General features: G+C 53.4%; 3 protein-coding genes across 14 annotated transcripts; 2 read left to right on the forward strand and 1 right to left on the reverse strand.

Annotated features, from left to right (window-relative positions):
• Positions 1-1,516: 1,516 nt before the first annotated feature.
• Positions 1,517-15,436, forward strand: KIFC1 (kinesin family member C1). Of its 6 annotated transcripts, none has more exons than XM_065912992.1 (11): positions 1,517-1,550; positions 7,768-7,905; positions 7,994-8,087; positions 8,612-8,668; positions 8,783-8,833; positions 9,034-9,431; positions 10,094-10,873; positions 11,912-12,202; positions 12,299-12,372; positions 12,486-12,561; positions 15,345-15,436. In XM_065912992.1, exons 2-11 carry the CDS (start codon positions 7,879-7,881, stop codon positions 15,387-15,389), a joined length of 1,893 nt encoding a protein of 630 aa, XP_065769064.1. In that variant the 5' UTR covers positions 1,517-1,550; positions 7,768-7,878; the 3' UTR covers positions 15,390-15,436. The 6 variants fall into 6 exon arrangements, with proteins under 6 accessions (XP_065769064.1, XP_065769059.1, XP_065769060.1 ...); XM_065912987.1 differs by lacking the exon at positions 1,517-1,550 and adding an exon at positions 1,741-1,905 and having other exon boundaries at positions 7,765-7,905; XM_065912988.1 differs by lacking the exon at positions 1,517-1,550 and adding an exon at positions 1,741-1,905 and having other exon boundaries at positions 7,765-7,905; positions 8,615-8,668.
• Positions 15,437-16,565: 1,129 nt separating this feature from the next.
• On the forward strand, positions 16,566-22,027 carry PHF1 (PHD finger protein 1). 6 transcript variants are annotated; one of them, XM_065913006.1, is made up of 15 exons: positions 16,569-16,792; positions 17,535-17,709; positions 17,793-17,874; positions 17,976-18,071; positions 18,843-18,943; positions 19,038-19,186; positions 19,347-19,442; positions 19,622-19,690; positions 19,848-19,971; positions 20,078-20,145; positions 20,305-20,409; positions 20,518-20,707; positions 20,790-20,884; positions 21,158-21,235; positions 21,393-22,027. In XM_065913006.1, the coding sequence occupies exons 2-15, from the start codon at positions 17,551-17,553 to the stop codon at positions 21,679-21,681; spliced, it is 1,701 nt and encodes a 566-aa protein (XP_065769078.1). In that variant the 5' UTR covers positions 16,569-16,792; positions 17,535-17,550; the 3' UTR covers positions 21,682-22,027. The 6 variants fall into 6 exon arrangements, 4 of the variants coding, with proteins under 4 accessions (XP_065769080.1, XP_065769079.1, XP_065769078.1 ...); XM_065913005.1 differs by having other exon boundaries at positions 16,571-16,792; positions 21,155-21,235; XM_065913008.1 differs by lacking the exon at positions 20,518-20,707 and having other exon boundaries at positions 16,566-16,792; positions 21,393-21,608.
• A 93-nt stretch (positions 22,028-22,120) lies between these two features.
• On the reverse strand, positions 22,121-23,703 carry CUTA (cutA divalent cation tolerance homolog). Of its 2 annotated transcripts, XM_065912528.1 has the most exons (7): positions 23,591-23,679; positions 23,459-23,510; positions 22,993-23,201; positions 22,789-22,848; positions 22,633-22,678; positions 22,455-22,504; positions 22,121-22,340 (listed from the first exon to the last, which is right to left on the reverse strand). In XM_065912528.1, exons 2-7 carry the CDS (start codon positions 23,498-23,500, stop codon positions 22,211-22,213), a joined length of 537 nt encoding a protein of 178 aa, XP_065768600.1. In that variant the 5' UTR covers positions 23,501-23,510; positions 23,591-23,679; the 3' UTR covers positions 22,121-22,210. The 2 variants fall into 2 exon arrangements, with proteins under 2 accessions (XP_065768600.1, XP_065768601.1); XM_065912529.1 differs by lacking the exon at positions 23,459-23,510 and having other exon boundaries at positions 23,591-23,703.
• Positions 23,704-25,189: the final 1,486 nt, after the last annotated feature.

Raw genomic sequence — 25,189 nt, forward strand, 5'->3', positions numbered from 1 at the left:
AGAGACTTTATTTTTTGGGCTCCAAAATCACTGCAGATGGTGACTGCAGCCATGAAATTAAAAGTCGCTTGCTCCTTGGAAGAAAAGTTATGACCAACCTAGATACCATATTAAAAAGCAGAGACATTACTTTGCCAACAAAGGTCTGTCTTGTCAAAGCTATGGTTTTTCCAGTAGTCATGTATGGATGTGAGAGTTGGACCATAAAGAAAGCTGAGCACTGAAGAACTGATGCTTTTGAACTGTGGGGCTGGAGAAGATTCTTGAGGAGAGTCCTTTGGACTGCAAGGAGATCCAACCAGCCCATCCTAAAGGAAATCAGTCCTGAATATTCATTGGAAGGACTGATGCTGAAGCTGAAACTCCAATACTTTGGCCACCTGATGCGAAGAACTGACTCACTACATAGACCCTGATGCTGGGAAAGATTGAAGGCAAGAGGAGAAGGGGACAACAGAGGATGAGATGGTTGGATGGCATCACCCACTCAATGGACATGAGTTTGAGTAAACTCCCGGAGTTGGTGATGGACAGGGAAGCCGGGCGTGCTGCAGTCCATGGTGTTGCAGAGTCAGACACAACTGGGCGACTGAACCGAACTGTGTCTTCAATTATGCACCAAGACAAATCCCTTAGGAATCCGCTTTCAGTCTGGTAAATAAAATCCCTGCCCTGCCTACCCCCAGGATTGGTTGGTAACTAGGGGGCAGTAGAAACACTCTGCAGATTATTCACAGGTCAGGGGTTGTTGCTGTTACTAATACTAGTATTGTGAGATAACCGATATACCTTGCATTTTGAAGCTGGTGGAATTTAGATCCAATCACACTTCCGATCAGCAGTGTGGTTCGTTACTTGCGCACTTGTTAACTTCACCTTTCTGAACCTGTCTCCTTTTTCTGGCTTGCAGATAAGAAATGGAAAGCACTTGACACATATTAAGAGCCCAGTAAATGGAGCGATTTATCTGAAAAGCATTAAAAATATTCCATAAACGGAAGTAGTAAACCCTCTGTGCGTTCTAGCCTCGGAAACACTCAAGTCAGTTGTCCAGCACCAGTAACAGCGCCCAGGTACACACAGGAGGTAAGGCGAGGAGGTGACCGCTGCACCTCCTCCGCTGTACCTCGAATCTCCACCGTCGGGCTTCCATGGAGAGGCCAGCTGTACTCAAGGTCCTTAAATGTGGTGAGAAACGCCGAAGTGACCGGGGAAATGAGCCGAATCATTCACTCCGACAACAGCAAGCGGGATCCAGCTTCGGGGATCAGTCCTCAGCGGCTCGGGTGCGTCGCGCAACAGCCGCAACCCCACCGGTCCAGTTTGGGGCTCGCGAACGCGTTGCCTACTACCGCCGCCGCTAGGAGGCGCTCGCCCGGCTCCGCGGCCCGCACAGGTCCTTCTGCGCAGGCGCGCCTCCTCTGCGCTGGCGTCCCCGCCCCCACACGAGTTACGCTCGGGCGGCGCGTTCCCGGCCATTTCTGACGCTGCGAGCGACGGCCGGGAGCCGAGCGGAAGCGCCGCGCGCCTCCCGCTGAAGGAGGGGTGGGGTGAGGAAAAAAGTGGTGCCGGAAGTGGGGCTCAGTCGCCTGCAAGGCGGGCGGGGGGAGCAGGAAGGAGGCGGGGGCGGCTGGGCGGGGTGTGGCCTCGGGAGGCGGCGGGCGCTGCGATTGGCCCTGGATTGTGGCGACGGCGACGATTGGCCCCTGTGGGCCGAGCAAGGTGAGCCCGGGTGGCGGCCGTTGAAATTCAAAAGTGGCGGGTGTGGCGGCGCCGGGGCCCGGAGCGCGCGTACCCTGTGTCGCGAGCGCGCGAGAGAACGCGGGTCCCCGGACCCCCGGCTCGGTGTCGTCTTCAGTGCGCTTGCCCGGCGTGAGTGACCCCGAGCCGGACATGGAGCCGCAGGTGAGTGGCGGGCGGCGCGGGGACGACAGCCGGCTGCCGCACCTTTCAGCGCTGACCGGCCGGAGGCCTCGGTCCGGACGGCGGGGCCCAGATCCGCGTGCCCCGCTCCGTGGGACGGATCCGGAGTGGAGAGCGAAGGCAGGGAGCGGTCCCGGAGGGCGGGGGCACGTCGGCCTGCTTTCTCGCAGCTTCAGGGAGCCCCCGCACCCTTCCTCTCTTTCATGTATCCAGGATTTCCCGTTTCGAATCTTAAGACTTGTCTGAACAGGTTCCCTCCCGTCCATTCAGTGTGAGTTCCGAGATGGCCTGTAGCCCTGGGGAAAAGATGACTGAAGCCGAATCCCCCAATGCCTTTTCGTGTCCTCTCTCTCCTCTTTGCAGCCGCTTGCGGGCATCGGAAGGGAAGAGGGTGGAGTACTCTGAACTGAAGGACTTTGCATTATCTCTCCTTCCCTGGTTTTGCAGAGATCTCTGCTCAGTGGGACTGGTTAACTTAATGTCTCCTCTCATCAGTGCCCTGCGGCACCCCACGACCTCCTGCACCCTCCTGCGTCCAGCGGAGAGAAGTGTGTTTGTGACAGTGAGAGTGGACTGACTTCTGGTGCCAGAAAAGGGCTCCTGCCAGAATCCTCTGTTTACTTCTGTTTGGCATTCAAATTTACCCGAAGTCAACTTGCTACAAAGAGATAGTTTTGTATCCTGCCAGCCAGAGAGTGGAGCAGTGTGTTGTGACAATGAAAAAGAATAGAAGCCTTCTCATTTATTTATTCATTACATATTTACCAGGCATCTACGATGTGCTTGGGATGCAACAGAGATCCCTGTCGTCATGGAGCTGCCATTCTTTGGGGAGACAGGCAATATGTGATAAGTAAATTGTCTAATGCTGTTAATGTTTTTTTTTTTAATTATTATTATTTATTTTTTATTTATTCATTTGTTTGGCTGCACCAGGTCTCAGTTGCAGCATGTGGGATCTAGTTCCCTGACCAGGTATCGAACCTGGGCCCCCTGCATTGGGAGCTCAGAGTCTTAACCACAGGGCCATCAGGGAAGTCCCTGTTAATGTTTTAAGGGCTGTTGAGAAAAGGAAAAGTTTGAGCAGATTAAGAGGGGAAGAGAGGAGGCCAGCTGGCAAGATAGACAATTAAATTGGGTGGTCTTAGTAAGCTCCCAGTGCAGAAGGTGAGAGGTGAATAAAGACTTGGAGGAAGTGAGGGAAACAGTAAGGGGTTATTAAGATCATTCCAGGCAGAGGGAATCCCATAGCGCAAAATCTCTAGAGTTGTATAGCAAGGCCGGATTGGAATGAGCAAGACGGAACGTTGTGGTAAGGGAAGTCAGATAATGGACCTCTTGCACAGGCCACTGTGAAGACTTTGGTTTTTTCCTCTGAGTGAAATGGGGAATCACTGGATGGTTTTAAGCAAAGAGAGACAAGATCTGTCTTACATTTTAAGAGGACCATTCTAGCAGTGTTGAGATTAGCTCGTAAAGGAGCAAGGATAGAAACAAGGAGAGCTGTTAGGAACGTGGCGGGTTTTCTCAGCTTTCAACATTATTGACATTTCATTGGGGGTGGAGGGCTGTCCTGTACATTGGCTGATGTTTAGCAGCATTCCTGGCTTCTATCCATTAGGTGACAGTAGCAACCCCCACCTGACCATGCCAGTCAGTGTCTCCAGACACTCACACATCTCCTGGGGGTAAAGTCATCCCTAGCTGAGAACCAGTGGTGTGTGATAATCCAGGTAAGAGATGATGGCGATTTGAGTCATGGGAGCAGCAGGGGAAGTGGTAACAAGTGGTCTGATTCTGGATCTATTTGGAAGACAGAGTTGGCTCCATTTGCTGACATTAGACTTTGTGGTATGTAAGAGAATGAGAGGACTTTAGATGTATTTGCTTGAGCAGATGAAAGAGGGAGTTATATCAACTGAGATGGAGGAAGCTGCAGGGTTGAAAGGATTACACGTCAGGCGGTCAGAGTTTTGCATGTTTACTAGGATTCCAAGTGGTGACATTGAGAAGGCAGTTCCGGATGACTTCAGAGTCAAAGTCTGAGCTGGAGACGTAAGCTTGGGAGTTGGCAGCATATGAGTGGTGTGTAAAGCCATAGGAGTGGCCCAGAACATAGAGATTAGAAAGACCACTGTTAAAATTTGGGAAGATGAAGAGGATCTGCCAGAGAGGTAGGAAAACCAGGAGAAGATGGTCTCCCGGGAGCTAAGTGAAAAGAGTGTATTTAGAAAGAGGGAGTGATCAACACAGGGTGACTTATGGCCTTGAGAGCAGTTTTGGTGGAATGGTGGGAGTGAAAGCCTGATTGAGTTTAGGAGAGAAAGACTCTTTTTGGTTGGAAGCAATAACAGTGTGTGTTGTGTACTGGCTGGAAGGATCCAGGAGAAAGGGGAAGTGATGGTGCAGAGAAGGAAGAATTGCCTGGGTGCTGTTCTTGAGTGGGTGAGGAGTGGGAGCAGACGTGCACATGGATGACTTAGCAGCAGGGCGTCCATCTCTGAACCTGGGAAGTGGTATAGGAGGGGTTCAATGAAAATCTGCTTTTATATTATGGAAGGTGATATTATGGAAGGAGTGGAAAGTTGGGAGTTGTCCTGTCCAGCTTTATAGATGGGAGAAAATTAAATACTGTGCTCTTTGGAGTTGTCCTGAGTAAACAAACCTTTGAACACATTTTCTGAACACACACAAATTCCAAGGAGGTAAGTCTTTAGGTAATCCACTATCTTAGCATAGGGAGAACAATAGGCATTTCTGATTAAGAAATTCAATGTTTGACCTTGAAATACTGAAAAGAAAAATTTACTTTTCATACTACATTTAATTAAAAATTAAAATCAGTATTCTTTGTGCAAAATTCTGCAAGTGGCAGGAAAAAGAGAATACAGCCTCTTTTTTTTTTCCTTTTTATTTGTATATGAGCCAATAGTTTGAACGTATCACAGTTAAGTATATCCCTGCTGGTGGATGGGCTTCCCTCATAGCTCAGTTGGTAAGAATCAATAAACTAAAAATTAAAAAAAAAAAACAACAAAACAAACAAACAAGGATATCAGATTGTTTCAGAGTTTTCTCTGTGAGCATCCCTGAATCTCTTTGTATCACAAGTAGTTCAACCTTACTTTCCTGAAGTTAAACTTAGCATCTCTTAAAAATTAGCTTTCAGGTACTCTCAGATCTCTCCAAGTTACTTCTCACAACTGCATGTGAATCAACAATATTTAAAAACAAGAAGTTTAACTGAAAAACAAACACAGCTTTTCCTTCTGTGATCTTGAGAAGCTGGGCAGGCTTCTTGGAGTCAGCCAGACTCGGTCTCCTTCGTTGCCTGCCCTCTGCTCTCCCACCCCATGCTGCCTCTGCTTAGCCCTGAGACTCTTAGAATATCCCCTCTCAACTGAGTTCCTGGGGAATTAAGCTCTAATGCCCTAAGGCATCCTTTGCATCTAATGTATTAACTTCTCTCTTGAGCAGTTAGAATGGTGAGAGCTGTTTACATTCTTGGGAAAATTGAGAAGACAGTTCATTTTCTGTAGAGCTTTCTCTTGTACCCGTTTGAAAAGGCTGCCCTGGAAAGTATGCTCTGGGCAGGCAGGGACTTTACATTCGTTACTCTTGCCCCAGGGCCTAGAACAGCATCTGGTCCAGAGCATCATTCAACAAACCTAGTGGGACAGACCCATGATGAATGGATGGATGAGGGAATGATGCCATCCCTCTGCTGTGATAACCCTCACCTTCTATTTCCATTCATTCTTTGCATGGAAATGGTTCACTTAAAAAAACATGCATGGACATGGTTCACTTAAAAAAACTTTAAAAATATGCCTTAGTTCATCTTTTTTTGGTATAATTTTGTTTATTTATTTATTTTTGGCTATGCTGAGTCTTTGTTGCTGCTCGGGTTTTTCTCTAGTGTGTGGGGGCCACCCTCTAGTTGCTGTGTGGGCTTTTATTGTGGTGGCTTCCCTTGTGGAGCACAGGCTCAATAGCCGTGGCTTACGGGCTCCGTTGCTCCGCAGCATATGAGAGCCTACCAGACCAGGGATTGAGCCTGTGTCCCCCACACTGGCAGGTGGGCTCTTTACCACTGAGCCACCAGGGACGCCCCTAAACCTTTTTAATTTTTTTATTCTTTGGCTGCACTGTGCAGTATGCAGCATCATAGTTCCCTGACCAGGGATTGAACCTGAGCCCCCTCCAGTGGAAGCACGAGTCTTAACCACTGGACCACCAGGGAAGTCCACAGTTCACTTGTTCAGTACAAATTGAGTCATACTGTTCTCCTGACTTAACAACGTCAGAGGCCTCGCTTTCAGTAGACCCAGACTCCATGCTGGCGTCCCGGCTGCTGCGGTCTTTCCCTCTGCCTCTGCCCTCCTCCCCACTCTGCACATCCCTCCCCTTGCTTTCTGCCTGGAATGCTCCTCCTCGGCCCAAGCCCATCAAGCCAGCTGTTTCTCATCCTCAAGGCTCAGCCTGAAAATACTTTGTAGGATTGTGTCTACTGCTCTCCCCATCTAAACTGGATGCCCACTCCCTCCTTGGGGATCCTTTCCTGATCACACTCAGTAAGATTTAATCATCTCTTTACGTTTTACTTGCCTGCTGTCCTGTGGCCATTCTGAGGACAGGGACCATGCCTATTACTCCAAAATCCAGATCATTTCCTGGCATGTAATAGGCACTTGGTAAATACCGAATGAAGTAAACTGAAGGGCAGAGAGAAACCGGCCTTGGAATTAGTAGTTACCCATAGTGATCAGAAATTGATCTATCCATGGTACTTTCCCGAGGAGGACAGGAGAAGGGTGACCACGTGTCCTGGCTTGCATAGGAGTGACCTGGTTTTAGCATTGAGAGTCTTGTGTCCCAAGAAACCCCTCAGTCCTTGGCACACCAGGATGGTTGGTCCCCCGAGGCAGGAGTAAGCAGAGGTTGGGCGTGATCCCCAGACCCTGAGCTGGGCTGCTCGGAGGAGAGACTCTTCCTTTCCCTTACCCCCACCGCTCACCTGTCCTTGGTGCTCTCCACTGATCATGCTGCTACTCTTATCTTCCCCTTGCCAGTCCGCCTACTCCCACCTCATCATTATTATTTATATAGCCTCTTTCGTATATTGTTTCACATGCCTGGTCAGAAACTGTATCTGGCTCTCCATGCATGCAGGGCCCAAACCTAAACTCCTTAGTGCAGCATCAATGCCCTATAAGACAGTGTGGTCCAGTGGTTAAAAACACAGCCTCCAGAACCAGACTGTCTAGCTTCTAACCCCAGCTCTTTTATTCATCAACGACCTTAGCCCAGCTCTGTTACTTCCTAGCCACCAGCCACCTTCCTTCCCTCATCTGCAAAGTGGGCTGCTGTGAGGTTTAAGTCAGCTGATTCAGATAAAATGTTTGAAACTGTTCCTAGTAAATGTTACCTACTCTTTCCAGCCAGCCTTCAGCCTGGTCTCTTTTCTAAGTCACTCCCTTGTTTATGATTCTCAGCTCTCACTAAAAGAGTTCATCGGTTTCTCAGCCATGCCATGTGCAGGCCAAGCTTTTGCCTTCCAAAAGGAGGGCTCCTTCTCTGCTGATTTAGGTCCTCCCCTTAACGTTAGCTGAAGTCCAGCATGTGTCTTTCAGTCTTATCCCTTAGGGACTGTGTCATGTCCCAGCTCCCTCCATGGTTTTTGGCTGGCACCTCATCTGAGAGCCCCAGGGTGTGGCCCCAGGGCTACTGAGTTGATGCTTGTTGGAGATGGTGTTGAGAATCAGGCCTGGGGGCCATAAAGGGGAGCTCCTGGGACATTTGGACTTCAGGGTGTGTTCTGAAAGGCCTCTCTCTTTCCAGCAGAGGTCACCATTGTTGGAAGTGAAGGGCAACATAGAGCTGAAGAGACCCCTGGCCAAGGCCGCTTCCCGGCTGCCTCTCTCGGGACGCAGGCTGAAGAGGGGGCCTGACCAGATGGAGGAGGCGTTGGAGCCGGAGAAGGTGAGCTGGGTGTGGAGATCCATGGACGTGTGTCTGAAACCATCAGGGACGGAGCTGTGGAGCCCACCCCACCCTTGTCTTTCCCCAGAAAAGAACACGAGGCCTGGGCACCAGAGTGACCACCACCCACCCCAGAACAGCAGCCCTCAGCTCCGTGCCACAGACACAAGGCCAGACCGCAGGTGGGCGCCAGGGCTGGAGAGAGACCCGGTCCACAGTTCAGCTCACTTCTGTCTTTGTCTTTTCTTTTGATTGTAGCTGATTGTGAATAGGTAACATGTTTCACTGGTTTCAAAGTTCTGAAGGCACAGAAGTTTTTGTGCAGTGAGAAGTCTCCCTCCTGCTTCTGTTTCCCAGTCCCCCAGCCCCCTGCCTAGGGGCAGCTCTGAGTCCTTCCAGGGGTGTTCTGTGGGTTTACAAGCAGATATGGGCGTGCCCCCTGGTGTGTTTCACACGCACTAGCATACTTCACACACTGCCTGCCGCCCCCCCAGCTCTTTTCACTTGTCTTTGTCCAACTTGTTTCTTGGCATGTTGGTCCTAGGGAGGATATCTTTAGGAGCTGGTCAGATTTAGAGGAAGAGGAAGGTTATCTTATTTCTAATCTTCTGAAAAAGCAACTCCTCTGTCTTTGGACGCACTCCCAGCCCGAGTGCGTGCTACCCTGCGAGTCATGACTCTGCTCTTCCTCTCCTCTGTCTCCCAGCAGTGCCCAGAGCTCCCAGGAAGTCAGCACCCCGATGTTCCATGGCTGTTGCCCCAGGTAATAATAGTGTCTGAGAGCCAGGGCTGAGAAGGGGTTGGGGGTGAAGGAGGTGGGTAGAGGTGGAGGGACCCTGGTGTTATTGCCCCTGATGCCACCTTTCTGGTTCTCTAGTGCTGAAGACTCAGAAGCCAGGTCCTGTTGTTCCCGCCCAGAAGCCTGGAAGTAGGTGACAAATAAGATCTTGGGTGAGAGGCTGGGATGGGGAGAGGAGGTGGTGAGTGCCCAGAAAAATCCTTTTGGTCCTTTCCCTGCCTGAAAGAGAAGGAGACGGAGCCTCTGGTGTGGAGGCCCTAAGGCTAGGAGGGAAGAGGGAGACAGAGCTAGGGCTGCCCTGACCTTGGTCTTCTCTGTGCCCATCTTAGCAACAGCTGCGCCTCCCATGGTGGGAGGGAAGAAACCCAAACGTCCGGCCTGGGACTTAAAGGGGCAGTTATGTGACCTCAATGCAGAGCTGAAATGCTACCGTGAGAGAAAGCAGGTGCTGGACCAGGAGAACCAACAGCTGCAGGACCAGCTCCGGGAGGCCCAGCAACAGGCCTCAGCCCTGGGGGCAGAGCGCAGGACCCTGGAAGAGGAGTTGACCAGGGTGCGGGCCCAGGCTGAGCAGGGCCAGCGGGAGCTGGGGAACCTGAGTGCCCGGGTCCTGGAGCTGGAAGAGCGACTGGGCACACAGGAGGGCTTAGTGCAAGAGCTCCAGCAAGAACAGCTGAGATTACAGGAGGAGCGCAGGGGACTGGCTGCCCAGCTGGGCGAGCAGGAGGTAAGGGCTGGCTTCTCTCTAGGTGCCCCAGAAGTTGCTTTGGGCTTTGAAGTCCTGAGCGCCTTGGTCCGGCAGCACCGTCCCCCACCCTGCTCCGTGCTCGCCCCCACTCTGCACACTTCTGCTCTGTCTTGCTTCCTGCCCCACTTCACCCCATTCTGACTGTTTCCATAACCCTCCCCTCTGCCATCTGCGTCTCCTCTACTTCTCCACTTCCTTTCTTTCTGTCCATCTTCACTGATGGTCACGGATGGACCTTCACTGATAAAAGTCCCCATGCATTCTCTCCCGTCTGTCATCCATTTGGCTCCTTGGTGAGCACCAACTAGAATGAGTTACTTGTAGTCTCTCAAATGACTCGATTCTCAATTCAAGGCATTTGGCACATCCCTCTTTGTGGAATATTCTCTCTGCACCACATCCTTCCCTTGGTTCACTCCCGTGCTTTCGGGTGTCAGCCTAGATATCCTTCCTTGTGCCCTTTTTGGTGCTCCCGTGTACTCCTTATTCTAATACAATGATTAACATTCACTTATCTCTTCTTTACCAGACTCTGAAGTCCTTGGAGTCAGGGGCCAGCCCATCTCCCACCCCTAGTCCCATCACGAAACTTCTTACTCTTGGTTGTGTCTCATCATCCATGTCTGTTCTGTTCTGGACAGAGGAGGCTGCAGACCTCAGAAGCTTCTTTGTCGGACAGCCAGGCAGAGGTGGCATCTCTGCGCCAGGAGGCTGCAGCCCGGGAGGCCGTACTGGCTGAGCGGGAAGACCGTCTCCACGGGCTCGAGATGGAGCGCCGGCGGTTACACAACCAGCTGCAGGAACTCAAAGGCAACATCCGTGTGTTCTGCCGGGTCCGCCCCGTGCTTGCAGGGGAGTCCACCCCATCCCCTGGCTTCCTTCAGTTTCCCTCTGGCCCCTGTGGACCCTCTGACCCTCCAACCCGCCTCAGCCTCTCCCGGTCTGATGAGCGGCGTGGGACCCTGAGTGGGGCACCAGCTGCCCCTACCCGCCATGACTTTTCCTTTGACCGGGTGTTCCCACCAGGGAGTGGACAGGATGAAGTGTTTGAGGAGATTTCCATGCTTGTCCAGTCAGCGCTGGATGGCTATCCAGTGTGCATCTTTGCTTATGGCCAGACAGGCAGTGGCAAGACCTTCACCATGGAGGGCGGGCCTGGGGGAGACCCCCGGCTGGAGGGACTGATCCCTCGGGCCCTGCGGCACCTCTTCTCTGTGGCCCAGGAGCTCCGTGGCCAGGGCTGGACCTACAGCTTTGTGGCAAGTTACGTAGAGATCTACAACGAGACTGTCCGAGACCTGCTGGCCACTGGGGCCCGGAAGGGCCAGGGGGGTGAGTGTGAGATTCGCCGGGCAGGGCCAGGCAGCGAGGAGCTTACGGTCACCAACGCGCGCTACGTTCCGGTCTCTTGTGAGAGGGAGGTAAGCGCTGAGGGCCACTAGGCCTGGACGTGGGCTCGGAGGGCTGGGGAGCAGGCAGAGTGACGCAGGACAGAGGTGGGGGGAGCGGGCAGGGTGAGGAAGGGCGAGTGGCGACGACAGATCGGATGTTTGGCTTTGGCTGCTGGGCTGTGAGGTGGAACCAAGGCGTGGAGAGAAGTGACGCATCTCCTGAGATGTGTGCCCCTGGGTCCCACATGGCAGTCTCTGTCTCATCTCTGCCCCCTCTGCTTGTTCAGCTCACGGCATCCCTGCTGGCCTCCAGGCTTTTCCTCAGCCTGCTCATCACACCCTTGGATCAGGGCCATTGCACCTCCTCTGTCCATTGCCTGACATGGTCTTACGTTCCTTTCCTAGCAGGGCTGGATTGCCCCCAACCATCTTAAAGTTTTTAAGGTGTTGAGGCCATCCCTGACCATCTTTTTTTTTTTTTTTTTTTAACTTTTGGCTGCACTGCATGACTTATGGGATCTTAGTTCCCCAACCAGGGATTGAACCTGTGCCCTGGCAGTGAAAGCATCGAGTCCTAACCACTGGACTGTCAGGAAATTACTGCTGGTTATCCCTTCTAAAATCAGAACCCTCACCATCACACACTGCTTTTCTATTTTTATTCCTTGATAAATAAATAAAATACACAGTGTGTCTGAGATTATCAAGTCTTTTGCTGGCTAGAAAAAAGTACCAAGAAGGCAGGTGCTGGGTCTTGCTTATTGCCGTATCTGACCTGTGGGTTCTCAGGTGGCTCGGTGGGTAAAGAATCTCCCTGCAGTGCAGAAGACATAGACGAGGGTTTGATCCTTGGGTTGGGAAGATCCCCTGGAGGAGGGCACGGCAACCCACTCCAGTGTTCTTGCCTGGAGAATCCCATGGACAGAGGAGCCTGGTGGGCTACAGTCCACAGGTTGCAAAGAGTTGGACTTGACTGAAACGACTGAGCACGCAGGCATGTATGCACGCCTGACCTGGCTACGGGCTGACCACTGCCTGACTTCACCTCTTGCTGCGCCCTATCCCCAGGTGGAGGCCCTGCTCCATCTAGCCCGCCAGAACCGTGCTGTGGCCCGCACAGCCCAGAATGAGCGCTCATCGCGTAGTCACAGTGTGTTCCAGCTGCAGATCTCTGGGGAGCATGCTGGCCGAGGCCTGCAGTGTGCGGCCCCCCTCAGCCTGGTGGACTTGGCTGGTAGCGAGCGGCTCGACCCTGGTTTAGCGCTCGGCCCTGGGGAGCGGGAACGCCTTCGGGAAACGCAGGCCATTAACAGCAGCCTGTCCACGCTGGGGCTGGTCATCATGGCCTTGAGCAACAAGGTAGGAATGGGGGTGGGGGCAGGTGGGCCCTGGGAAGTGGCTGGTGCTGGCTGTCCCCAGCCCTGTCCTAATCGCCTCTCCCTCTCCACCCTGTAGGAATCCCACGTGCCTTACCGGAACAGCAAGCTCACCTACCTGCTGCAGAACTCTCTGGGCGGCAGTGCCAAGATGTGAGCAGAAGGGGTGGGCTGGGAGCCACCGTGTCAGGGTCAGGGTGGGGGCAGTGATGTAATGGAGACCTGGACACTGATTCTGGGGTTTGCCCCCTCTCCTCTGTCCACAGGCTCATGTTTGTGAACATTTCTCCCCTAGAAGAGAACGTCTCTGAGTCCCTCAACTCCCTGCGCTTCGCCTCCAAGGTGCGGTCACTAGCAGCCCCATCCCCGTCAGGCTTCCTGCTGACTGTAGGCGTCTGCACCCTGGTCCTTCAGGCCAGCGGCACGTGCATCCCAAAAGGATGTACATTTGCCAGGCAGTTAACTATTGACTTCTGGGGGTGTTTGAATTAAGTTTTTAAAACTAGGTGGTTGAAAGGTCAAAAATATGTAGAAAGCCGTAACAAGTGAGATTTAACCTCCGCCCCGCCCACCGCATTCTCTCTCCGGTCCTAGTAGTCGTTGTCATATTTTATCCTTTTACTTCTCTCAGTGTTTCTTTTTGCAAATACAAGCAATATGCATGGGATTTCCCTCTTTCTTAGAGAAGACATCTCTTCCCCTCTCTCTCATGTATTATATGTTGTCCTGCCTTTTTTTTGTTGTTATTAACAAGACAGCCTTAAGGACAGGGCGGTGGCCAGGGAAAGTGGGGGAAAAAGAAAAAAAATCAAACAGCCCCAGGATGATTCCCCACCAGCGCACAGAGATCATCCCAGTATTTTTACATTTGCCTAGGACTCCACTGTATGGATGTGCCAAAGTTTATCCACCAGTTCCCTCTACTGGACACTTGGATTCTTTCCACCCTTTTGCTATTACAAACAAGGCTATGTTGACTAACCTTGTACATATCATTTTATATTTGCTTGGTTACATCTAACTGTCCAGAGAGAGATTCTTTGAAATGGGTTTCCTGGATCAAAGATATACAGGTTTTTCAGGCTATTCCAAATAGACAGCGTGAATTCAGACTCCAGTCCCCACAAGGGTCAGCTGTGTCCAGGCTATGAATTCTCTAAGAAACTTAAGCTCCCTCTACAAGAGTTAAGTCAGGAAGTTTCTTTACATAGTGCCTTGGAGGGTAATGTATTCCTCTGATAACTCATTTTCCTGAAGATACAGCCTTGAGATGCTTTCTTGCTTTATTCAGGGTCTCAGATTACGGGTGTTCTTCTGCACTCTTGCTGCTGTGGAAGTAATCGGCCACCTTAGCGCCCTGCTGTGGTCTTCTGCTTTAATCAGGATTTCCCTTGCTACCTTACAAGTTCAATTAAAGTTCCTCATGGACTGTAGCCTACTAGGCTCCTCTGTCTATGGGATTTTCCAGGCAAGAATACTGGCGTGGGTTGCCATTTCCTTCTCCAGGAGATCTTCCCAACCCAGGGATTGAACCCGGGTCTCCCTCATTGTAGGCAGATGCTTTACCGTCTGAGCCACCAGGGAAATCAATTAAAGTTCTACCAACATCATTAATACCCAACAACGTGAACTCTTTGACATCCTCTAATACCCAGTTTATGTTAAATTTCCCCTGATTGTCTCAAATGCCTTTTATACATTAGGGTTTGTTCCATTCAGGATCAAAGCAAGGACCACCCTTTTAATTTAGTTGAAATGGTCTTTTGAGTTTCTTTTAATCTGTAATAATCTCACCCCCAGATTTATTTGTTGAAGAAGTGGAGTGATTTGTCCTATAGAACATATATTCTAGATTTTGGCGGGTTGCTTCCTCTTTCCTCCATAATTTTTGTTTTCTTGTAATTAGGTTTGGAGGCTTGATTTGAATCAGATTCAAATTTCTTGGCAAGAAAATTTAAATAGTATGATACATTTTATTGCATCATATCAGGAGGCACCTAGTATCGAGTTGTTCCATTTTTCCCCCTCCCCCTAGTTGTATCACCTTTAATGATATAAAAATTGATCACTGGACTTGGGTAATATCAGCCCGATCTATCCATTTAAAAACTCCCTTCAACTTTCTCCCCTAATGATTTTGTCAGCGATGCTATCTAGATCTATTGTTTGTTGTTGTTTAGTCACTATGTCCAACTCTGTAGTCCACCTGGCTGCTCTGTCCATGGGATTTTCCAGACAAGAATATTGAAGTGGGTTGCCATGTCCTTCTCCAGTGGTTGAACCCACCTCTCCTGCATTGGCAGGCAGTTCTTTGCCACTAAGCCACCATGGAAGCCCCAGATCTATTATTAGGGAGTTTTAAAATGGTGATTTTCTAATTTTCTCAGCTGTTCTACATTTATTAATCATAATTCTTGAGAACTCTCCTTGTCATCTGTTCTGAAATTCTGAAATTGGTTATTCTATTCTGGTTATTCTGAAATGCAGTCCATATAGGTAAGATGGGATAAATGCTAGATTCTTCATCAATTTTCACTATTGTAAGTTGGTATCTTGGCAACTTCCAAAGATGACCAGTGAGTTTTTATGCAAGAGATAACATCTTATACTTTTGGTATATATCCTTTGAAGTCATTTTTCTTTCTGATATTCAAATTGCCCGCCTTTGGCCAGTGGAAGCTCCAACTTGGCTCCTGTGCCCTTTAGACAAGTTCCCAGTAGTCCTTTCTCCGGATTCATCTTGTACATTTCCGGCCCTAGACTGAGGATCATTAATTTTCTAAGGAGCTTTGGTTCTTTTATGTTTTATGTTTATGTTGCCGTGTTATCTAGCTTATTGAGCATTAGTGGTGGGAGGGCTGTGGGATTGTCTAGAAAGAGAAGTGCCTCTCTCTGCTCCTGTGAGGAGCTTCTGTCCTTTCTCTGGCCTTTCCCCCTCTTTCACATCTAGTGTGCCCAGTGGGCGTGGGAGAACTGAGACCAGCCTGAACCTGCTTTCAGAGCCTTTATTTCAGGATTCTGAGGGCAGCCCTAATACTGAGGGTTCAGAGGTGATTTGGGGAAAACTTCGTTTGGTTGCTCTGAAAACTTTTTTTGTACTGTTTGTCTAAATCCCCTGCCCGCAGGTGAACCAGTGTGTCATTGGCACTGCCCAGGCCAACAAGAAATGAAGATGGATCTAGATTGTGTGTGTGTGTATGTGTGAGGCACACGGTGGGGGTGGGGTGGGGTGGTGGTGCTTTATTGGGAGGGGGCGCTGATACCTGGGCCTATCAAATAAAGAAGAGAATTTTTGTTGTTTTTAAATAAAGGTTTTATTAGCGGTTGCCCAATAAGGGGGATATTTGTCATATCCATGAAGATGGGAGCTGTGGCTCTTCCATTCTGCCAAACGTCAGTGTTTCACGGGGACAGGGCTTTGGCTTTTCTAACGGGTCACCCCAGAGTCAGGGTAGCCCCTCTCCCCGCTCCCGTCCCTGTCCACGTCCTGAGGTGTGCGCACCAGGTGTCCGTCACTAGTTCCTCTTCCTCCGCCACAAGCCACCCTCGCCCGGGGCAGGAACTCGGTGAGTGCGGGAAGGTGGGAGTCCGGGGCGGGACCGGCGCGCCCGCCCACAAGCTGCGGGGTCTCTCCTCCCGCTTTTTCTCTGCCTTCCCTTTCGAACCGCCGGGGCTAGCTCCGCCCGCCGCCATTGGCTGGCTCTCGGCGGCGTCACCGCCTCGGTACTAGCTCTAGTCGGTGCACCCGCCTTGCCCGCGCGGGGCGGGGCGCACGGGCTAACTCCCTCGCGCCAACCGCCGAGGGCCGCCGCCCCGTCAGAGGAGGGCTGGGTCTTCCCAGGTGCCGCGCGCGCGGGAGGGGTCGCGCGTGCGCAGAGGCGCGGCGACGGTGGGCGGGGGTGGGGGCAACTAGCTCCGGGGAGGGCGGGGCCGGGGCAAAGGCGGGAGGGGGCGGGGCCCGCGGGGCGGGGGCCATGGGACGGGTGAATGGAGGGCGGGGTCGTGAACTAGAGCGCGGGGCGGGGCCCGGAGTGACCCTGCGGGGCGGGGGGCAGTTAACGGATGTGGCGCGGGGCGGGGGCCCGGCCGGCGGCCTAGCGGGGGATTCCCTCCTGCCCCGAGGGCAGGCCTCCCTCCGGAGGAAGGGGCTGCGGGGATTCCCTCTCCCGCCGGGTCCGAGAGCCCGTCCTCCCCATCCGCGGAGACGCTCCGGCTCCCTCCACGCCCTCCAGGCCCGCTGGAGGTGAGGGAGGTGGGGTGAGGAGGTGCCCGCCCCCCCCCCGACTCCTCCTTCCCCCCGGCCCTCCCCTCCCTCCACCCTCCCCCCGAGCCGGTTTGTCCCTCCCCTCCCCTCCCCTCCTTCCCCCCGCCGCCTCCTCCTGCCGCTGCCGCTGCTTTGGCTGCTGCGTCATACGCCCCAGAGCCGCCCGGACGGAGGGGCTGGGCCTGGGGACCCCCCGGTCTCTGCCTGCACGCCCCCCCGACGCCCAGCCGTGCCCTCCCCGCGCGGGGGTTTCACCTCAGTCTCCCACGTCTGCCTCTGCCCGGCGCCCGGCGGCCCCAGCTGTCACTGGTAAGGAGGCGGCGGGAGGCGCCCGTGGGGGGGCAGGGAGCCGGGGGTCGGCGCGCAGGGCGCGGGCGGGAGAGCCGCGCCGCCCGGGCGGCGGGTCGGGCTGGGCCGACTCAAGTCCCCTCTCGGACTCGCCGTCGTGGGGAGAAGAGACCCGGACTGGGACACGCCCCCCTCCCGGGGCACTCAGGGAAGTTATCTAACCCGGGGGCAGGGAGCCCCGAATTTGAGGGTGACCTGACATAACCTAGCACCAAGATGATTGTTCTGAATGAGACACAGGGGCCCAGGAGGCAACCTTTTCCACTCTGGAAAACATCTCCAGAAAAAGCTCCCGAAACACATCTCTGGAACACAGCACCCCAATTATAATACCACTATAAACAGTGGTAGAAGGTGATACTGGAAACTGAGTGGTAACCTTTGCCTCTGCAACCGTCGTTTCTGCTAAAATCTCAAGGCCAGGATACAACATCCCAGGGGAGCTCTGGAAGCTGGGAAACTAGAGAACTAGGTTGGTGGTGTGGCGGGGACGGCTGGGAGAAGAGAGCCTGTGGTGCTCTTTTGGGAGAGCCGGAGTCAGGAAGACCGGAAGAGGTGCCCAGTGGGTTTCCTACCCAGGTGTCTCAGGGAAATGGAGGCTGGGCACACCTGCTCAAGTCTTTTGACAGAAAAACAGGCAAAGAAAATGGGGGCTAGTTCCTCAATATTCGTAACTTTCTCCTATCGTCTCATTTCTAACTAGGCCCCCCCAGGATGCAATGGCACAGCCCCCCCGGCTGAGCCGCTCTGGTGCCCCCCCACTTTGGGACCCAGCTTCCCCTGCTCCCACCTCAGGCCCTCGGCCTCGACTTTGGGAGGGTCAAGATGTGCTGGCCAGATGGACAGATGGGCTGCTATACTTGGGGACCATCAAAAAGGTGAGCCTTCTGACCTGTCACCTTTTCTCATTCCCCTTATCTAGTCTGATTCCTGTTCCATCTTCTGTGCTCGCCCATTCCAGGTGGACAGTGCTCGGGAGGTATGTCTGGTTCAGTTTGAGGATGATTCCCAGTTTCTGGTTCTATGGAAAGACATTAGCCCTGGTGAGAAGCCTGAGAGTATGGATCCCATGGAAAACAAGCCTGGCATGGGGGACAGAAAGGGGCTGGAGGACAAAGCCCTCTGACACTCTGTTCTCTCACAGCGGCCCTCCCTGGGGAGGAGCTCCTCTGCTGTGTATGTCGCTCTGAAACTGTGGTCCCTGGGAACCGGCTGGTCAGCTGTGAGAAGTGTCGCCATGGTGGGTGAGAGGGCAGGACACCTGAATGGTCCAGCTTGCCCTGGGTCTGCCAGGGTGCCTCTGACCCTTCCTTCCAGCACTGGTCCTTATACTACCTGTCCTGGTCTGAGTGCCCAAGCCACTGCTCTGGTCAGTCTCCACAAGCCTGTAACCTCACTCCCTTCCAGCACAGGAGAGGCGGCCTTGGGTTGGGATGTATGAACTCTGCAGGCAGAGGGTGTGAGTGAGCAAAAGTCTCTCAGTTGTGTCTGACTTTGCGACAACATGAGCCGTACAGTCCATGGAGTTCTCCAGGCCAGGATACTGGAGTGGGTAGTCTTTCCCTTTTCCAGGGGGTCTTCCCCAGTCAGGGATCAAACCCAGGTTTCCCACATTGCAGGCGGAATCTTTACTAGCTGAGTCACAAGGGAAGCCCAAGAATACTGGAGTGCATAGCCTCTCCCTTCTCCAGGGGATCTTCCTGACTCGGGAATCGTACCGGGGTCTCCTGCACTGCAGGTGTTCTTTACCAACTGAGCTATCAGGGAAACCCCGAATGCAGGCAGAGGGTAGTTCCAGTATGGCCTTTTCTAACCATTTGACCTTAGGCAAGTCCCTAAACCTTTAAGAATCACAGCTGCCTCACCTTTTAAAATAAAGGTAATACGCCCACCCCAGTAGGACCATGGTCAAAAACAAAATGAGATGGGGGTAAGACTCTTGTCCCAATGCCTAGTGCACACAGGTATGCAATGCAATAAGTGGTCTACTATCAATATTCTCATTATTCAGCTTATCACCAGGACTGCCACGTTCCAAGGGCCCCAGCCCCCGGAGAGGGAGAGGGCACATCCTGGGTCTGCCGCCAGTGCGTCTTTGCCATCGCCACCAAGGTAAGGGCCCCTCCCTGTGGGCCCTCCCACCCCCAGCCTCTCCTGAGCCCTTCCTTCCCCCACCCCTGAGGCCACCTGTCTGTTCCACCCACAGAGGGGGGGTGCGCTGAAGAAGGGCCCCTACGCCCGGGCCATGCTGGGCATGAAGCTCTCCCTGCCGTATGGACTGAAGGGGTTGGACTGGGACGCTGGGCATCTGAGCAACCGGCAGCAGAGCTACTGTTACTGTGGTGGCCCTGGGGAGTGAGTAGTGAGGGGCAGGGGTTAGGGAACAAGTGACGGGGGTGGGAACAAAGGAGAATGGCAGGGTGGCGGGGTGCTGAAGGGACAGGAGAGTGGTGAGCAGGGTTTGGGGCAGTTAAGGAGGATGTGTCTGGGGGTCACTGGTCCCGTTTCCCTTCAGGTGGAACCTGAAGATGCTGCAGTGCCGGAGCTGCCTGCAGTGGTTCCACGAGGCCTGCACCCAGTGTCTGAGCAAGCCCCTCCTTTACGGGGACAGGTGAGCCTGGGCAGACCCTCCAGGAACTCTGCCCCCCCCATCCCAGACCAGGTGTCTTCCTGACCCCTGAAACCTTGCTTACTGGTTAGCGCCATCCTTGCTCGGAACACCCCCCCTCCCCCATGGGCAGGTGTAGTTTCCTGTAAAAGGTGTATTCTGTTCCTCTTGCCTATGTCCAGGTTCTATGAGTTTGAGTGCTGTGTGTGTCGAGGGGGCCCTGAGAAGGTCCGGAGGCTACAGCTTCGCTGGTGAGCTGGATATGGGGCACGACCTCAGCATCACTCCTCTCTCCGCACCCCCAGTTTTTCACTTTGCAGGCCCCTGCCCCCTACTTGGGGGATACCCCTGCCTGCCCCCCGGCTTTTGTAATGCTTCCACTGCCTTGACAAGTCAGTGTTTCTCCAGGGTGGATGTGGCGCATCTTGTCCTCTACCACCTCAGTGTTTGCTGTAAGAAAAAATACTTTGATTTTGACCGTGAGATCCTCCCCTTCACCTCTGAGAATTGGGACAGTTTGCTCCTTGGAGAGGTAAGGGGTGGTGAACCTCTGGGGGTCAGGGTGGACCAGGGAGATGTGGAAAAATGGGGGAAGGGATCACTGCTCTCCTGACCCCATTTCCTGTCCCCTCCCCCAGCTCTCAGAAACCCCCAAGGGAGAACGGTCTTCCAAGCTCCTCTCTGCTCTTAACAGCCACAAGGACCGGTGAGTCCGAGGGAGGCTCAGGAGATGGAGACGTGGCTACGCAGCCTGAGAGGGAGGGGCTGCAGCCCATCTGGAAGATCCCCTCTGAAAAGGACTGACAGCATAGGAGGGTCCCTTTTCTCCAGCACTGACCCTGTATCATTTCTCTCCTCATCCCAGTTTCATTTCAGGGAGGGAGATTAAGAAGAGGAAATGCTTGTTTGGTCTCCATGCTCGGATCCCTCCCCCTGTGGAGCCCCCTCCTGGAGACGGAGCCCCCACCAGGTCACTGGTCCAGGGGGGATGGGGAAGTTCTCAGGGTGTATGTATGGAAACAGGGAGGTCTTTGGGGTGTCCGGGAGGGGGCTGGGGGGATAAGGAGGCCTCTTACAGCTTCCCTTCAGGGCAGGGCCCTGGGGGAGGGGTCTCACGTCCCCTGGGGAAGCGCCGGAGGCCGGAGCCAGAGCCCCTGAGGAGGAGGCAGAAGGGGAAAATGGAGGAGCTGGGGCCACCCTCAGCAGTGCGCAACCAGCCCGAGCCCCAGGAGCAGAGGGAGCGGGCTCGTCTGCAGAGGGCACTGCAGGTACAGGGGCAGGGGCAGCCGTGGGCACATGGTGGTGTGGGAAGGAGTCAAGGATGCGCTCTCAGTCCTCTGCTCCTTCTAGGCCTCAGCGTCTCCACCACCCTCCAGCCCTAACCAGAGCTACCAGGGCAGCAGCGGCTACAACTTCCGGCCCACAGACGCCCGCTGCCTGCCCAGGTCAGTGCGCCGCCTCCCTCCAACCAGACACACTCCCTCGGAACCTCTCTTCCAATTGCTTGCAATCTTCTGGATTTCCTCAGCCAAAATTCTTTTCTCTCTCCCCTTTGGCTGCCCACTTCTCTCCCTAGAGACTTCGAGAACCAGTGTCTGCTCCCCAGTATATAGGGATGGGTTCCTTGAGGATAGTGTTTGCACTCTGCCCTTCCCAAGGGGAGAGGGTCCTATTCCCCTGCTTTGGGTCCTGACTTTCTTCCTTTCCAACCCCAGCAGTCCCATCCGGATGTTCGCTTCCTTCCACCCCTCTGCCAGCACTGCAGGGACCTCTGGGGATGGTGAACCCCCAGACAGGTGAGATTCTATTCCTTTACCTGTGATACCTCTGTACTCTTAATTTCCTTGGTCTTGTAAACCTTTTTGTTGTTGTTGTTCCTCTGATCCCCACACGGCCTCCATTTCTGGTCAGTCTTTTTCTCCATCTGGACTGACAGTTGCTTTCTCTCCCTAGGTCACCCCTGGAACTTCACATTGGTTTCCCCACAGACCTCCCTAAAAGTGCCCCCCACTCGATGACTGCCTCATCTTCCTCAGTCCCAGCCCCCTCCCCAGGTGTTCCCAGACGCTCAGCACCCCCTTCTCCCCTGTGCCGTAGTTTGTCTCCTGGGGCCGGGGGTGGAGTCCGAGGTGGGGTCGGCTACCTGTCCCGAGGGGACCCCGTCCGGGTCCTTGCTCGCAGAGTGCGGCCTGATGGCTCTGTGCAGTACCTGGTTGAGTGGGGAGGTGGGGGCATCTTCTGAACAGCCTGCCTCTGCCCAACTGCCCACTGACACACACCGGCACTTTCATACCCTGACCTCTGACCTCACCTACAGCTGGGATGTACCTGGGGCACTAGGGGGGTACTTCCCGCCACTCTCCAGGCTGGAATCCAGGTTGGGGGTTGGGGAAGAGGCTTGCTCTCCTCTACTCCCTTCACGGTTCCTGACCCTTCCCCCCAACCATTCCCTCATTTCCTTTGATGTTATTTTGTTACAGCTTTTTAAATATTTTTTAAAATTATTTAACCCCTGGGGATGGAGACTGAGGAGGGGAGGAGAACAGATCCTGGGCTCTGTATCATTGAAATAAAGATAAATAAACAAACTTAGCAGCCCCGAGTCATTCTAAAAAATGAGAAGAAAGGGACTAGAAGCACTTCTGATCTTCCCAACCAAATTCACTTTTTGACAAGGAAAATGGAAGAACTAAAAATGGGATTTATTAAGAGTCCAGTCATCACAAGGTAGCATTGAAATTTATGAGGGAAACCCTGGCAGAAACGAAGGTTCATCCCAGTGGCGCTGCGCTGGAGTCAGGAACTGACTCTGTAACCTGGCGCACCCACTGCAGGTATGGGGAGTTCCCCTGCTCCACAGGCAATGCAATCACCTCGGCCACTTCATAAGGGTGCACAGACCTGTGGGAACAATGGGGGATCAGACTTACCCAAAGGAGTTCATCCCCTCAGACTGCCCAGGAAGGCTCACCCCACAGGATACACCCTCACCTCTACCCATGTCAAAGTTCTCACCGAACAAAATCTGTCAGAGCTGGAACCAAGGAACTTTGGGTTTTGATCATCTGAGGGGTGAAGACAAACATGGCTGAATCGAGGGGGTGAAGTTGATTTCAGGATCTCGGATGAGGGATAGGGGTCAAAGTAAATGGTCAGGGAATTAAGTTTTTGTCGGGTAGGAAACATTTCTCACCATCAGCACTTCACTGTCCTCTTCAATCTTTCCTTTCCACTCATAGCTGAAAAGGTCAGGGAGAGAGTGTTGTGTGAACAAAGATTTCCCTCAAGGTAAAAGACTGCCAGTCAGCCCTTTGAGTTAGGTTAACCCCCCAAACCCTAATTAACTCACATGGATGTAATCTGAGGGACGAGGTTGACGCAGGCTGCTAGGCGCTTCTCCACCACAGCCCTGAAGATGAAAAGAGCACCATTTAAAGGCCCCATGACCCGGATTTTTGCACTGGCAGCCCAGAGACAGTCGGAAGCAGCGGGAGATGCTACCCCAACTCTCCCTTCATAAGCACTTTTCCTCGCTTCACACTTAAGTCCCCACCTGGCGATCTCCTTGGCGACCTTCTCGTTGGGGCAGGTGACAAAGGCCGCAGAGACCGAGCCGGGGACATAGGCGGAGCCCGAGGCCGACGAGGGCTGGGTCGGGGGACTTCCTGAAGCCATGGACAGCAGGGCTCGGGGTAGCAACAGAAGGCGGGAGGCTACAGGCAGCAGTGTCGGCATCCAAAGAAGCGACAGGAGCAGAGCGGCCTGAGAGCAGGAGGTGAATTCGGTGTCTCATAAATACCCCAAGAAATTGCACCCCGGGAACACTTCGCTTGGATAGACACTCAGGCCCTCCCTCTTCTGCATCCCGAAGGAAAACATTCCTGAAACCAAGAGAAGCTTGGAAAATTTAAGGCAAAGACTCGGTTTTCACTCTCTCCTCGGAGGCCAACCTCTGGGTTTTGGGGTACGGGTCATGGGCGAAGCTTCGAGGACCGGAAGGGGCGGGGCCGGTCACTCACCCCTCCGCCGAGCAGGAATGCGGGAGCCCGACCCCGCCTCATGCAGCCTATGCTGGTAGAGGAGGGTTGAATATCAGAGACCACACGTTACGCGGAGAAAGAACCCCAAAGCCAGGAAGAGCGGCCTCTTACCTGGGCAGCAGCCACGTGATAAGAAAACAGCGCAGACCACGTGACAGTAGAAGCCGGACTACCCTAACCTCCAGAGCCGGCCAATCCTTGCCCCCACGTGGCCCGATTTGTCCCGCCTCCGGGGGCGGGAGGGGCGAAGAAGGATCCAACCAATCAACACCCGGCTCTGCAGACGTGCACGGAAGTGGAGCGCCCGTTTCCGTGTAAACCGGAAACGGCCAATTGCTGGCTGAGGAGAGCCGCAGCGGCGTTCCACTGTCACGTGAGGGGGCGGGTCTCCTCAGGCCGTGGTACCTCAATGAACTACGCGAAGAGACCAATCGTGGGGCAGCCCCGCAGGCCACATGATGAGAGCCCAGGCGCTGGGAAAGGGGGGCTGGAGACCCCGCAGAGTCGATGCGTCAGGTTGTGGAGTGGGGGCTCATCCTTAAACCCCGGAATGTGCCTAGTAGCAGCCCCTATACTGTTCCTGAGGTCTTAAGGAGTGACAGGGTCTTAGGAGATTGAACCTCGGGGAGTGAGGGGGAGGTGAAGAGAGCGCCCCCTGCCATTTTGATTAGGACTGACAGATTCTTGAGTTGGGGAATGCTCAAGTATAATCTGAGAAACCAACTGTCTCTGGTTATAGGGGGAAGTGATTAGGCAGGCAGGGTATGGCAAGACCACGGCTAGGTGGAAAGATGTATTTTAAAAGAACGGAGTAAGACCCTGTAAGTGGGATAAACTGATTAAAATGGGGGCGCCTCAGCCTTAACCGAAGCCCCAAAACTGCATACAGACTTGTGAATCGATAGAGGTCGTGGGGGAGAGGAGGACCGCAGGTTGGGGGTATGAAGAAGACACCAGGAAGTAGTGATGGATCTTTTGTCCCTTACCCCCTTCCTATTTCACTCTCTGGGTCAGGTCTACCTCTCAGCCTTGGGTCTCCTTCCCTTAACCCATCCCCCTAGGAGCCAGGACCTGCCCTACATAACTTCCCTGGGGCCCAAGCACATCCTGTGACCCAAAAATGGAGGGGCCAATGAGAGGAGAAATAGGTGGGAGGAGGCAGGGAGAAAAAGGCTCTGCCACTTTCCCTACCCAGTATTCCCCCTCCATCCTGGGTCTGGGGTCTCTGGTCTGCTGGGTAGGTATAACTGGGCCTTTCCCAGGCTGAGTTCTCTCATACCTACCACTCTGGGGTTGGAGGTCTCCCTGAGATCTCTGTCTTTGGAGTTTGTCTCTGAGGGATCTCTATGGGGTCTTTTGGTATTTGTGTCTTTTTTAGGACTGAGTGTCCTTGTTTTTTGTTTGGGGGGGGGAGGTTTCTGGGTCTGCAGTCACCCTCTCTGAGGTATTAAAAATTCTTTTTTTATGTATTTGGGATCCCTGAGTTCATCTCTGGGCTAGCAGGGTGTCTCTTCTGCCCCTCACCCCCCCCCCCCCCCCCCAACCAAGGTCTGGAGTTCCTTTGTCTTTGAGTTATCAGCCTCTGAATCTGCAGTTTCTTTTCTCTGAGATCTAAGTCTGGGGTCTCTGATATCTCTCAGTGGGTCTGAGTTCTCAAAGACCTAATTTCAGGTCTGGATTCTTTATGAATCTGGTCTCATCTTTTCCTTT

This window comes from Muntiacus reevesi, chromosome 20 (assembly GCF_963930625.1).
Source record: "Muntiacus reevesi chromosome 20, mMunRee1.1, whole genome shotgun sequence".
NCBI lineage: Eukaryota > Metazoa > Chordata > Mammalia > Artiodactyla > Cervidae > Muntiacus > Muntiacus reevesi.

Bases quoted from the DNA above. Each gene is read 5' to 3' on its own strand.
- PHF1 (XM_065913005.1), top strand. From the start codon at position 17,551: ATGGCACAGCCCCCCCGGCTGAGCCGCTCTGGTGCCCCCCCACTTTGG. The intron at 17,875-17,975 runs GTGAGAAGCCTG...GTTCTCTCACAG, and splicing joins ATGGAAAGACATTAGCCCTG to CGGCCCTCCCTGGGGAGGAG. The intron at 19,187-19,346 runs GTGAGTAGTGAG...GTTTCCCTTCAG, and splicing joins TACTGTGGTGGCCCTGGGGA to GTGGAACCTGAAGATGCTGC.
- KIFC1 (XM_065912987.1), top strand. The intron at 8,088-8,611 runs GTGGGCGCCAGG...TCTGTCTCCCAG, and splicing joins GACACAAGGCCAGACCGCAG to CAGTGCCCAGAGCTCCCAGG. The intron at 8,669-8,782 runs GTAATAATAGTG...CTGGTTCTCTAG, and splicing joins TTCCATGGCTGTTGCCCCAG to TGCTGAAGACTCAGAAGCCA.
- CUTA (XM_065912528.1), bottom strand. From the start codon at position 23,500: ATGAGGCGGGGTCGGGCTCCCGCATTCCTGCTCGGCGGAGGG. The intron at 23,202-23,458 runs GTGAGTGACCGG...TCCTGCTCTCAG, and splicing joins CATTCCTGCTCGGCGGAGGG to GCCGCTCTGCTCCTGTCGCT. The intron at 22,679-22,788 runs GTGAGTTAATTA...TGACCTTTTCAG, and splicing joins GTCCCTCAGATTACATCCAT to CTATGAGTGGAAAGGAAAGA.